Here is a 14,632-nt window from a genome sequence, read left to right on the forward strand (position 1 = left end):
CAATCATGTATTTATGACTCAGATGCTGACAGGAAGTCAGGAAGACATATTTTTGAATACTCTAGTATGATATGAAAACAGCATGATCAGACTGATTGTGCAAATGGCAACATTTTTCTATGTGGAACACCAAGATAGAGGAGAGGTTAGAAGTATGTGCTGATACAGTGTGTTGCCGCACTCACCACACGACAAACCACCTCAGGATCCCAGATTAGAACCCCAGTGCAGCCATGCAATGGATGAAACCTCAGCACCACATTAGTTCAGATGGTATGGAAGAGTGTGAGTTTTTTTACAGTGTCTGGAGTGCCAGTCCTGCCATCAACCCCCAAGTTTTCCCTGCAGGTTAGAGTATCTACCTGCAGGGGTGGATGCAGGCTAATGAAGGTGACCACTTTTTGCCATCTTAAATTTGAAATTCATGGTGCTCAGTCTGGAGCTTGTGAATATGCTGTGTGACAGATAGGGGGCGCTGTCGTCCCCTTGAATCCTCAGAGAACACATGTTGACACCAGGTAAAAGTCCAAATATTTAAATTTATTATAATAATAGTGTGCACAAAGCACCTACACTCCACAGTACTCAACAATACCATACACAATCACTAATCAATAAACAAATCCTCCACTCCCAGCAGCTCAGTCACCCTTCCTCCCAACTTGGCTCACTGCTGGGATCTCCCACAGTCCTTTTAAACTCATTGACCTGGAAGTGTTTCTGTCCCTCAGTCTACATGACTTCTTACCACTTCCGGGTCAGATCAAAACTCTTCTTTTCTTCAGCCCAGAAGTACATCATTTCTTCCGATCCCGTGACTGGGAAGTACTTCCGGGCTATAGGGAAAGTACCACTCCCTGTTCTTCCCTGCAGCGTCCCCTGGCAGCCCCCACGGTATCCAGCAGGGCTGTGAATTAAAACTCCAAGGTCCATGATGCCCTGCTGGAAATCGGGGCACTTCCATGTTGCAGGGAGGGCTCCATCTGGCAGCTTGGGGGTATTGGCCGGGATAAACTGCCGGCCATATATCACAGTTGACACCAAATTGGAGCTTAACCTCAGGGACTATTCCAGAATTTAAATGAGGACATCCCATTCTGAAAGGCCTGGAATCAAAATGAATGATGTATTATGGAGGTGAATGTGACATTATCTCCCTGGGGTTGACTTCCAGAGTGTTCTCCTCATGTCTGCTTTGGTTTCCTCCATGTGTTCTGGTCTTCTTACAGTCCTAGGGCATGTGATATTGGCCCTAGTGTGTGTGTGTGTGTGTTCACTGTGCGAGAGTTTTTCCTACTCTGCATGCAGTGCTTGCTGGTATGGGCTCCAGCTTCTTCACAACCCTGGTCAGGGTAAGTGGGTTTGAAAATGGATGGATGGGTGGATGTTAGATATATGCATTGCTGTCAATATACAGGAGTGGACAAAATAGTAGAAATAACACATGAAAAAGGTGTTTAACTTTCAAGTAACAAAAATTTGAATTGCTAATGCAGCTGCAGAGGTGAGTCATGTGAGGCTGAATGCCAATTAGCAGTATGTGTCAGCTATAACAGAGGCAATTAGCACTTTGATTTGTGAGTTCTCGAAGCGACATGAGACAAATGACAGAGTTGCAAAGAAACCAAAGAGATGGTGTCCAAATTACAGGTGCATCACTCACAAAAAGCTGCAAAATTCATTCATGTGTCAGAAGGAACACTCCCAAAAATAGTGACAGCACATGCTAAATATGTAAAAGCTGCACCAACAAAGAGAAACAGTAGTGTCAAGGCAAAGCTCACTAATGGGAATAGACAGATTTTCACAGAATAGTTGCTTAATGTCACAAAAGTGAAGTCTTGAAAATTACCCAAAAAAAACTTCATCAGCACCTCAGCTTCACAGCTGGAACTTGTGGCAAGGCCACCCCTGCTTGTACTCAAGGCCAACATACAAAAATGTAAGGAGCGCAAAATACAAGAACAACAGGTCATACGGTCTCATGATTTATCCTTAGCTCTAATTTCTACATTCAGATGTTTTACATTTGGAGAAAGTTGAAGGATATCTGTCTGTTGTCAATCTATAATGGTATGGGCAGCAATCTTGTTGAAGTCATTAGATCTGATGATTGGTTACTCTATAAGGTCATATAACATCACACGAAAATCATGGGAGCAGATACCCCTTATGGTGCAAATAATGTCCCCTCATAATGTTCTCGTATTCCAGGATGTTACTGGCTCCCTGCACAGTGCTAAAGTAATTGAGTAATGCTTTTATGAACACCAGGATGACCCAAAAAGTCTTTAATGGCCTCCTCAATTTCCAGATCTAAATATCATTAAACCGTTATGACAAGTTCTAGAATGCAGAGTGTAAAGTAAATTTCCATCTTCAGAACATAATAAATTTGGCAAACAAGTGAAGACCATTCAGTCCATCCAGGCCATTTTTTAGCTAATAGCTAAGCTGTCCCAATATCTCATTCAGATTCTTTTTAAAGGTTGTCAAGCTTTCTGCATCAACTTCATGTCTCTGTTGTTTGCTCCAGATTCCCACAACTCTTTGCATAAAGAAGTGCTTCCTGGCTTCAGTCTGAAATGCACTTCCCCTAATTTCCAGCATAAGCGTTTCTGCTTGTGCAATGGTGTAATATCCAACTACATATAGTCCAGGAGTGGCGGCACGGTGGCGCAGTGGGTAGCGCTGCTGCCTCGCAGTTGGGACACCTGGGGACCTGGGTTCGATTCCCGGTCCTCCCTGCGTGGAGTTTGCATGTTCTCCGCGTGGGTTTCCTCCGGGCGCTCCGGTTTCCTCCCACATTCCAAAGACATGCAGGTTAGGTGGATTGGCGATTCTAAATTGACCCTAGTGTGTGGGTGTGTTTGTGTGTGTCCTGTGGTGGGTTGGCACCCTGCCCAGGATTGTTTCCTGCCTTGTGCCCTGTGTTGGCTGGGATTGGCTCCAGCAGACCCCCGTGACCCTGTGTTCGGATTCAGCGGGTTGGAAAATGGATGGATGGATGGATATAGTCCAGGACTTGTATTATGGTATTTCAGGAAAGGTTGAAGCTGTTCTAAAACCAAAGGTCGACCCAGCTACCTCTTATGTCTGTGATAATTATATAATGTTATGTGTTTCTGTTATTTTGTCCACATCCAGTAAGTCCAAAGTGGATGAAGAGAAATCAGTAATAAATTAAAGTTAAATAAGGTTTGCAGAAGAAGCAGCATCAGCAGTCACTGAATGCCCGTGTTTTTGGGTGCACCTACTTATCCTCCTGTTGGCTCTCACAACAAGACAAATCTGATGAGGCTTTAACTCAGTAAGTTCCCAGAAAGGATGTATCAGCTCCAATGTGTCCCATAACTAAAGTGACCTTCTGGGAAATCTCTGCTCAGACTAGCTGGTTCCGTCTCTTCTCAAAGATCATTGGAGGCCACTGCATTGAACGGAATTGATTGTTGCAATCCTAGAGCCATTTTGAGGTAGCTGCCTTGTTAAACTGAACATGGAAAAGGCTCCTTTGTGGATGAGATGGCTACACTACTGCCAGGGACATACCTGGTGAGCAATGTTTCTCAGATATCCCTTGTCATTTGAATGTTGCTGTGCTCCTATCAAAAGCAAAAGACACAGTGTATACCATCAAGACACACCACACCATTAAACTACTATGACAACCTGGTTGCGTTGACACTTTGGAGTTTGGAGCAATAGGCTCTTAGGGATTTTACCACACCCTGGTCCTCATTTCAGGGTGAATTGACAGGAATCAGGATTTGTTGTGCTTTAAACTTACTCCTTTGTATTGTGGGATGAATATGAGTCACAGCATTGCTTTTGTCTCTCTGCTGGCCTATTCTCCAGGGACAGTGCCTTACCTGAGAGCCACACTTCTAGAAACCAAGGTCACTTCACCAGTACCCTGAAACATGCAGAGTTGTAACTCAGGGACTCCTTAATCTAAATGACCACATGTCTATAATAAGTGGACCTCTTGCAGAAATCGAGACTCATCAGACCAGGCAACATTTTTCTAATCTTCTACTCTCCAGTTTTGGAGAGCCCGTGCGAATTGCAGCCTGAGTTTCCTGTTTTTAGATGACAGGATTAGCACCTGGTATTCTGTTGCTGTAGCCCATCTGCTCCCACATTCAATGTGTTGTACATTCACAAATGTTCTTCTGCATACCTGGGTGGTAACGGGTGGTTATTTGAACTACTGTTGCCTTTCTATCAGTTCAAACCAGTATGACCATTCCTCCCTGACCTCTGGCATCAACAAGGCATTTTCGGCCGGAGACCTGATGCTCACTGGACAGTTTCACTTTTTTTGTGCCATTCTCTTTAAACACATAAGATGGTTGTGCTTGAAAATCCCAATAGATCATCAGTTTCTGAAATACTCAGACCAGCCTGTCTGGCACCAACAACTGTGCCCTGTTCAAGTCACTTAAATCACCTTTCCTCTCCATTCTGATGCTTGGTTTTAACTTCAGTAGGTCATCTTGACAATGTCTATATGCCTAAATGCCTTGAGTTGCTGCCATGTGATTGGCTGATTAGATATTTGTATTAACAAGCAGTTGAGCAGCTGTACCTAATAAAGTGGCCGGTTAGCGTATTATTACTAATTGGGATTGTAGTCCATCTAAAAAGAGCTATTTGTCTCCTTTTTCTGACAACATCATCACCATTGGCTGGAGGTTTTCTGATGCCAACCCATTATCGATACATCTGTGTAATACTGTTATGAGTGAAAACTCCAACAGGGTTGCTGCTTCTGATGCACTTATGCCCATGTCATCTTGTCACCCACTATCATACCACTTAAGTCAGGCATCCTGGAGGGCTACAGTAGCTGTAGTTTTTTTTTCCAACCCAATATCTTAAATCAGAAGCCAATCATTGCTGATAACAGTCTGTGACGTTTAATCATATGACTTTGGTTCTGCCACATCAGGCCATTCTCATGTAGTTGGTTTTTTCTTTCTGTGGATACCATCTAAATGATCTGTGGCCATGAGCAGCTTAATAATTCATAATCCTTCACTTTTTCTCTTTCATTTCTTTCCAAGTAATATGTTATTAAATTTAGTTATTCTTAAAACATTGTGGGTTGCATCATCATTGTTACCTGGAGTCACTGGGTGTTTCAGGATTTTCAGACATCATATATGCTCTTCCTGGTGACCAAACCAGGACTGATCAGTTCCCTGCCTATGCCCCTGCAGCAATCCATGGATCTGCTCTCTTCTTCCGAAGCCATTGTGATGCTTTCTCAGCTACAGTACCTCCATGATGGCAATGATAGCTCTTCTCTTCCTTACTTTGGTAGTACTGAGTGTGGCAGAGATTTTCCTGTAAAACCCCAACACACGCCAGCACAGGCCAACACTTCACTTTTCAGCTTTTAGAAGGACAGTTGCTGATGTGGTCTTCATACTTCGTTCCTCTCAATATAAGCTGTGTACTCGACCATGACAATGTGCCATATTAAATCTGATCAGAACAATATGTCAGGCCAATATGTCAGAGATGTCTCATAGAAATGTGAAGGGAATTTTAATTCTTCTTTCAGATCTACCCTCATTTGCCAGTCCTGGACAGTGTGGTGCAACCCTACAAATCTTTGTGTTCCTGGTGTTGTTGATCTCACTCCTTCTCTGACTAAACAGATGATGCTCTTCCCAGGGATCTTTTTCTGGCCTCTATTAATTGCACTGCAGATTGTGTCTGCTATAGTCTGGAGCACCTGGTCAAGCTGCCACCTTTAGTGACCTTCTGTTAAAACTCTTGAGCAGCAGCTATCAATGAGCTCCAGCTTTCCTTTCTTTGGACAGAGGGGACAGTCTGGTTTCTCCACCACGTCCCAGCTATGTGGATTGGATGGGCTCAGGAGAACATTATAAAGTGCCTGGATTAGGAACATCACACTGTGTAACTCTGCCCGCCACAAGTGATTCCACATGATGTACAGTATGCCCCCATCGCATACTCCTTTCTTGTCCAGGCCCCTTCCTGTTTTAAAATAACTGCTCTGATGGTCCTTTACCCCTGAAAAGCTGCTCCAAACTACCTCTGGATCAGACCATGCTGCTCCTTCCATCTTGCTTCATGATAAATATACACACGAGTGTTAATGAGAACAATTTAGATGGTGAACTGTTGTTTCCTTTGTCATTTGCATCTCATTAATTTTCAACTTTAAATCTGAAAGAAGCAACTAAGTGTCTTGAATCTTAATAAGTGACTAAATTAAAATGAAGTAGTAAATGTGGCTTGTGCAATGATTTTTTTCAGGCAGCAATAAATGAATTCTAATTAAAGATTTGGTTGGAACAAAAACCTGCAACCACTGTGCCCTTTCAGAGCTAAACCTGACCCCTGACTTACACTGCCTATAGACAGTATTAACCCCTTGGATGTTTTCACGTTTTATTGTTATACAACTTTAAATCAGTGGATTTAACTTGCCTATTTTGACACTGATCAACAGAACCGGCTCTTTCATGTCAAAGTTAAAGTAGATTGGTCTGAATTAATTATAGATATTAAACACAAAATAATCGATCACATAAGTATTCACCCCCATTAATATGACACACCTAAATCCTCAGTGGTGCAGCTAAGTCCATCCATCCATTTTCCAACCCGCTGAATCCGAATACAGGGTCACGGGGGTCTGCTGGAGCCAATCCCAGCCAACACAGGGCACAAGGCAGGAAACAATCCTGGGCAGGGTGCCAACCCACCGCAGGACACACACAAACACACCCACACACCAAGCACACACTAGGGCCAATTTAGAATCGCCAATCCACCTAACCTGCATGTCTTTGGACTGTGGGAGGAAACCCACACAGACACGGAGAGAACATGCAAACTCCACACAGGGAGGACCTGGGAAGCGAACCCAGGTCACCAGATCTCCCAACTGCGAGGCAGCAGCGCTACCCACTGCGCCACCGTGCCGCCCACGGTGCAGCTAAGTGGTTTTAGAAATCATATCATTAGTTGCATTAGTTAAACTCTTCCATCTTCTCCATTCTCTGTCTAAGCTGCACATGCAGATGACCGAGCTGCTTTAGATAAAGACCCATATGCACATATCATGCTGTCATTGATTGAGTAGTTACGGTGGGTGTAAAATATTATCAGAGCTTATATGGCTTTTGGGCAACTGAAGAAATAAGGGTTGTACCAAATTTATTCTCATTTCATAAAAAAGCAATCTTACTTCAAAGTAGATATTTACTCTGAATAACATCTTAAATAGGAGGGGAGTGAATACAGCAGCACTGCCCTCTCCTGGTGTTTGGGTTCTCATTCAGTTCCCAGGTTGGATGCCTTCTATGGGGTGTGCATGTTCTCCCTGTGTTTTAACAGTTTTTTTTTTTCAGGGTTGCTTTTACTCTTGTACCCGTTTCCCCAGATATGCTACTACTCTTCACTACCTGCTATGACAAAAGCATCCCTCCAACCATTCCTTTTCTGTACAACCGCTTCTGAAAATAGATGGCTGGATGGAAATTCATTAACAAAGTTGAGATCACATGAAATGATTCTTTATGTTGTGTGCAATTTCTAAACGCACTGGGCAAAGAGTTTTTTTTACGATTTATGTGACTTTTTTCCCCTAGATACAACTCATTGTGGAAGGAGCTATATAAAATTATCAGTTAATCAGACTGAGGCATTGTGGCAAGATTTTAGTAATGCGGCTCTTTCATGAGTTTTCACATTTTCTCCTCAGGTTTGAATTACAAATGTGGTATTGCCTTGGTGTAATCAGTCGGTGCTTTAATTCAGTCAGTTGTCGGACTCGTGGTAAACTCGTGCAGTCGGTGACAGGAGACCCTCTCCCAGATCAAGTCACTACACGGGTTCACTACCCTTCTTGGTTTTCGGCGCGCACTTCCAAAGTGACGTCACGAGTTTGCGAGGGGTTCCTATAGCGTCACAGGGAAGGGGGGCGTCTAGGAAGTGACGCGCTGGGGCGGCCAGTCGGAGGAAGTTTGCGCGGCTCTGCTGAGAGAAAAGTTTCCCTGGAGCGGTTGAGGAGAGGAGGGAGACGTAGAAAGGGAGAACGAGAGGGTTGCCGAAGACAGGAGTGGACTTGGACTGGAAGAGGCTGGACGGGCTTGATCGCAGATAACTCCCCTCTCCCTTATTATCTGTGTGTACTGGTCGGCAGAGGTGCGGAGACTCTGGAGGGGGCAGAGAAACGGCTCGAGTTGGTCCGCCTTTCCCCCCTCCTCCTCCTCCTCTTCCTCCCTTCTCTAAATGGGGAAAGAGCAGGAACTCTTGGAGGCGGCCCGCACCGGCAACCTCGCATCAGTGGAGAAACTGCTGTCTGGGAAGAGACAGTCAACGGGCTTCGGCAGCGCCGAGCGAAGTGGAAGCAGTGGTGGCACTGGAGGGAGCGGCGGAGGAGGAGGAGGCAGCGGTGGGGGCCTTGGGTCCTCCTCACATCCGCTGTCCAGCCTGCTCAGGTGAGGGGGGAAAGGGGGGGGGACAGGTGAGCTGCTGGGTTGTGGACGAGCGAGACTCTGATATGTTTCAGTGTCGGTCAGTTACAGAATGCTTATTTAAACATGAATTCAGCTAAATAAGAATACCGGAGCAACTGCAAGGCTAGCAGCTGTGTGCAGTCTGGCCAAGTTCCGCGAATCACAAAAGAAAGAACAGCCCTAAGTGTGAGGACTTCTTAAGGGGAGAAGTGGACAGCCCATTGCGACGTGGCCTGTCACCGTGAGACCGTCGCGTTTTCTGCATGTGTTACTAAGCAATGTGTGACCAGATTGCAGCTTATATCGACAATACTTTGATAACACCGTGCAGGGATGCAGTCCAGCAGATATTTTAATAACCGTGATATTTATTACATTAAAATGAGGTATTAAGTAATATCTCAGAGTTTGCCCCTATGAGTAAGGTAGCCGATGTGCGTGTGCGTCCAGCAACCCAGCGTCCCATTCTTACGACTGATGGTGCCAATATAGGCTTTATGTTCCCGTACCAGTATAACTAAATACACTAATTAAAGATAAACGGTCAGATCAATTTATTAATTGTGAAATTGCAGAACAGTGGTCATATTTTAGCGTAGCCAAGTTCAAAGGCATTGTCTCCACTCTTCTTTTATTTGGCTACGGGCTGTTGTGCATGCAGCACTTGCAACGACTATCGCACACAGTTCAGCCGCTCAAGTCTCACGTAGTGTTTATACAGCGTTAGAATGTTTCTAAGCAGCTGCCACAATGAAAGGAAAGCCGCACAGTCCTTTCACTTGGATGGCGCTTGATACGGGCAGGTACCCTCGCAGAGGCGCGTCAGCTCCAGGTACGGCGGGCATTGTTAGCGGGGTGTGTCTCCAGAGCGTAGCGATCCGTCACTCGTATTTCAAGGTGCTGACCTGGTGCTTGCTTGTCTGAGAGAGAGACAGCGCGAGACACCGGGTGGGGGAGGGGTGAAACCACATTCCATACATACCCCCCCACGTCTCCCTTTCTCGTCTGCTCCGATGAGACACTATGCGCTTTTATTTAAAGAAACAGTGGCTCGCGATGGGCGAACTCTGCTCGTTCCTCTTTGTTCAGATCGAAAACCTGATCCTCGCCGAACTCATTTGTAGTGCCATTCAGCGCGGCGAATTGTGCTCTTCGCATCCCTCACTGGGAAAGTGGGTTTCAGAATATTTTGGGGGGGGGGGGGGATGTAGGGTTTGCAGACAGGCTGCTTCCTTTTATCCACAACCATTCCAAAATAGATGGCAGATCTTAAGAAATCTTTGTTTCATACAGCGTTCTCAATAGCCAGCACCTTCGTGATCGTGAAGGGAAGATTGCAGTATGGAACCAGACTGACAATCTCATAATATATTGCAGTTTACATTGTAGTGTGAACAGTAGAATTGAGTGAAAAATAAAGTATACATTTCAGTTCAATCGATAGGCAAGAAAGGAAACTTAAAATGGCAAGTAGATGTTTTAGAGCACCTCTTGTTTGTTAACATTTGTGTTCAAGTGCTTAGTGCTGCTGCCTGCTAGGTTTGTGGTTCTGGGTTCAAATCCTGGTTCAGTCACTGGTTTGTGTGGAATTTGCATGCTTGTATTAGGTTAAAGGGTAGCACTGCTGCCTCACAGTTAGGAGACCTGGGTTCCTTTCCTGGGTCCTCCCTGCGTGGCGTTGGCATGTTCTCCCCGTGTCTACGTGGGTTTCCTCCGGGTGCTCCAGTTTCCTCCCACAGTCCAAAGACATGCAGGTTAGATGCACTGGTGATCCTAAATTGTCCCTAGTGTGTGCTTGGTGTGTGTGCCCTGCGGTCGGCTGGCGCCCTGCCCGGGGTTTGTTTCCTGCCTTGCACCCGGTGTTGGCTCCAGCAGACCCCCGTGACCTTGTAGTTAGGATATAGCGGGTTGGATAATGGATGGATGTTAGGTTAATTGTCCTTGGATGGACCCTGAGAAGCACCCCACTGTATTGTGCTTCTAGGATAAATGGATGGGTCTGCGGTGGATCTAGTCACTTTTAAGGAGTTTATGATAAAGTGAAAGACCATTGAGTCTGCTGTTTGAGTTAGGGGATACACACCGTGATGAAGCTGTCAAATGGAAACCTGTTATTTAAAACGTTTTCAGATAGACCGTGCATTGAAAAGTCACCAGTATGGAATATCTTTGTGGTGTTGGCAAAACAAAAAACAGAATTGGTGAGCAGTTGCCAGTGATTTTGGTATCAAAGGAAGATAACAATCAACAATGGATGTCTGCAGACTATCCAACTGACATTTTAGGGATTTTCATCACAATCTCCAGAATGCACTGGGAGAAGGTTTTAGAACTAACTTGCTCACAGGCGAAGTGCATCACAAAATGTGCACTTTAGTCTGGCTTAAAACTTAATGGCCAATTCAGAAAGAAATGAGCGGACGAATCAGAAATGTTCTGAAGTCACTGCGTATGGACCCATAGCCCAGTATGAAGTTGAAGGAAGGGGAAAGCCAACCACTGAGTTTGTTGGGCATGGTGGCAGCACAGGGATCTCATTAAACAAAGGGTCATACTGTAAGTTGCTGATGTTGATGGGTCACAGACTGGAATGTCCCCCAACATTAACCATACACTCATCAACTTTATTTGAAGTGCATTTTCCAAGTGCTTGTGCTTAAGTGAAATTGGTGATTCTGGTGAGGCTGAGCACAAAAGCCTGTTCTTGTTGTATGTTTTAACATTATTGCACATCAACAACAATATTTACTTATACATTTCATACAAATGATGTAGCTCAAAGTGCTTTACAGGATGAAGAACGACAAAAAAGACTAAAAATAAAATTAGGCAATACTAATTAACAGAGTAAAAGTAAGGTCCAATGTGAGGGAGGACAGAAAAAATAATGTGAAATGAATTTATGTAGTTGATGCTTTTTGATTTTATCATTTGATCTGAAAAAGGACATGTTTATAATAAAAATGACATTTCACTGTCCTAATATGCATGCTTTCATAGCTTTTTTTGATAAGGAAATAAGATTGAAGTAGTCATTTCTTTGTTTTTGGCTTCACAGTTCATCCCAACTGATATCTTAGTAAGAAATTGTATTGTTTGTTTAAGCCTCCTGTTTTTGTGTTGAGCCAGTTACTTATGCCTGGCAGTCCAGATTTGCTTTTCTTGTCTACCAGTTATTTATGGCATGTTTTTCCACTGTAAGTAGTTGTCGGACTAGTAGGGGGCAGAAGTGACATCTGGCTCTCTAGTGTTTGCATATTCTTCCTATGTCTATGTGGGATTGTCTTCTGGACACCTTTTTTCTCATGCATCCCAAAAAATGGTTGTTAGTATCTTTTGTGACTCTAAATTGGTTCAGTTGGGTTGTGCCCACCTATGTTTTGTTGGCATCTTATTCTTCCTGCCTTGTGGCCAGTGTTCCCTGGTTAAAATGATTCTGACTATGAATGGACAACTGGTGAGGGGGAGAGCAGTTTGCATGTGTCTGGTTACTTGTAATGTTCATTTTGTATGCTTGGCATGATTTAGACTTGAACACCACATTTTCAGAAACCATTCAAGTGTGCCAGTTGTTCATCAGAACTCCGTTCTTCCTTCATATGAGCAAAACTATCCTAAATCTGACTAAAATTCAGGTTATTGTATAGCCAGTCACTGAATCAGAGTTTAGAAGATCTTAGCATTAGTAGTAAACCATCAACCACCCCCAATCGAAACTGAAACATTCCTATTAATTATATAGATGTTACATTAGAGATCATGCTCTTTTCATTAATAGGCCTTTGGAGTGGGGCAATTGGTATTTCCCGACAGCACTGGGGCATTGTTTAAAATAATTTGAACCTAGACAGAAATATAGGGTACATATTCATATTTGGATACTAAATATTGCTAAATTGCAACATAATTTGAACCTAGACTGAAATATAGGGTACATATTCATATTTGGATACTAAATATTGCTAAATTGCATTTAAGCGTGTTTAATTAGCTGGTAATTACAATCTATATCAGGCTAAGCAATCAGTTCATAACATGATCTTTGAAAGTAGGACACTGTCAGAATTGCAAAATATGTGACCATCTGCACAGAAAGATGAATGTGCCAGTGGAATGGTATGTGGGTAACACACAGTTCATCATTAGGCATTGTACAGGGTAAGGAAATCACAAATGGAGGATCCAAAAGCGTTTTAACAAGGATGGAAAGAAGGGCAAATCTAGCACTGAGTCCACCTCCGACCATGCGCCTATGATCACCAGAGCACTCTATAAAGATTCTTACACTTTTTTCTTATATGGGCATTTGATTATGTCAGCGGTTACTGAGTTCAGTCTTGGGGCTTCTGTGAATTTGAATTTTGATCCCTAGCAATTTCACAAACTGTGCATCACTTTTACTTTTGACTAATGCATTTGGATAGTGAGCTGTCCTTTTTATTCTCTTAGTTAAAGCAAATATCAGTATTTTTGTCATAAATGCTGACAACACTGAATGCTAAAGGACATCAGTGACTTCAGTGCCACATTCACTCGTCTGCTCATTGGTGTTAAACTTCTTTAATGAGCAGACAAGTGAAAATGGCAGTGAAGTAGCTGTTCCTGTTGAGAATTTAAATTTGTTTATACCCATGTCTCTGTTCATTGCAAGTCATCAATATTTGGATACAATGAGATGAGCAGTATGAATTAAAGAAATAACAAATAAACATAAGCATTTAAATCTATGGCCAAGAATGGAAATACAGTATTTCTTGGCCAGACAAATAAGAAATGAGATCAATTAAAAGAATTAAGAATGATTTACTGATTGTCATATTGGATTGAACTTAAAAATAACATGTTAAGTTTGTAATACGACTTGGGGATGTTTGAGATTAATTAGAGCAGATATGCTTTCTAGCTTGTTTGCAGACCCCCCCCCCCCCAAAGCTACCTCCTAATGCTTACATTGTAGTGTTCATGTAAATTGTTTTAAATTATATGTATATGTTTTCAGTGAAAAGATGGTTCTATGCTCAGGTCTGCTGCCTCATAGATCCAGGTTACTGGGTCCTTATCCTGTCTATGTGGAGTTTACACGTTCTGTGTGTACACTTGTAGATTTTCCAAGTCTCCAAAGATATGCATGTTAGTTACTTGTTGATTCCAAATTGTCGCTGTGCAAGTGGGTACTGTGATGAACTACTAGTAGAACCGTTTTCCATGATTAGTTCCTCTCTTGTATGTACAGTTGCCACTGCTGGCAGGATAGGCTCTTCCCTTAATAACGCAGAAATGTGTTATGTGTATGGTATTTATGTCAATTGGAGCTATTCTCCCAGGTATTTATGTGGACTTTATTCTAGGTACTCCAGGTTTCCCTCCACTTGCCCAAATATGTGTGTGTGTCAGGTTACGATTTTTCAGGTGGCTTTGTGCAGCTGTGCCCTGTGAGTGGTAAACCATCCAGTGTGCGCACTTCCCTTGTGGCCCATGCTTCTGGGAAAGGCCTCAGCCTACAGGCAGCCCTGAATTGAATTAAGCAGATTTGAGAATGTTACGATTATTATTGCAGTTTTTTTTTCTTTTTCTTTGTGGCACAGTCATGCAGCCCTGGGTTTTGTGTTCTCTCTAAGACAATGTCGGTGTGGAGTTTGCCCGTTCTCCTCATGCCTTTGTTGGTTTTTTTTTTTTTAATCCATATACACACATTTCCCTCCCAGTTGTGTTTCCTGTGCTGCTTGGAACTTGCAAGTCTTTAGAGTTTTCATTGTATTTTGTACACGTGACAATACTATTGCTATTACTACAGCATTCTCAAGGCATGCAGGTTAGGGTCACTGGTAATTCTAAATTGACCCTGTTTGAGTGTGGGTGGGTGCACAAGTGTGCTTAATAGTGGGCTGGCACCCTGTCCAGAGTTGGTTTCTTCTTTGCGTCAAATGCTCCCAATAAGGGCTTTGCTCCCTTAACACAGCCCAGAGCTCGATTTAAGTAGGTGGATAAAGAATGGGTGATTCTTTTGAAGACTCCACCGAATGACCGTTAAACATGTGAAACTGAGCTTCCATCAACTCACAAAAGTAATTTTACACATTCCAAAATATAAGAAAAAAAACAAGGCTTTGTCCTACAAGCAGAGTCTTGAA

At 43.3% G+C, this 14,632-nt stretch overlaps 2 protein-coding genes across 7 annotated transcripts in view; one reads left to right on the plus strand and one right to left on the minus strand.

The window, feature by feature from the left end:
• taf11 (TAF11 RNA polymerase II, TATA box binding protein (TBP)-associated factor) overlaps positions 1-14,632 on the minus strand; it is a 472,816-nt gene that overhangs the window by 32,608 nt on the left and 425,576 nt on the right. The window lies entirely within an intron of this gene.
• The window catches only part of LOC114648154 (ankyrin repeat and SAM domain-containing protein 1A-like), a 236,662-nt gene continuing 230,024 nt past the window's right edge, over positions 7,995-14,632 (plus strand). For all 6 annotated transcript variants that reach the window (XM_051924634.1, XM_028797015.2, XM_051924633.1 and 3 more), the window contains exon 1: positions 7,995-8,483. In XM_051924634.1, the coding sequence (XP_051780594.1) occupies positions 8,275-8,483 (209 nt within the window). In that variant the 5' untranslated portion in view covers positions 7,995-8,274. The remainder of the gene's footprint in view (positions 8,484-14,632) is intronic.

This window comes from Erpetoichthys calabaricus, chromosome 3, assembly GCF_900747795.2.
Source record: "Erpetoichthys calabaricus chromosome 3, fErpCal1.3, whole genome shotgun sequence".
Taxonomy (NCBI): Eukaryota; Metazoa; Chordata; class Cladistia; order Polypteriformes; family Polypteridae; genus Erpetoichthys; species Erpetoichthys calabaricus.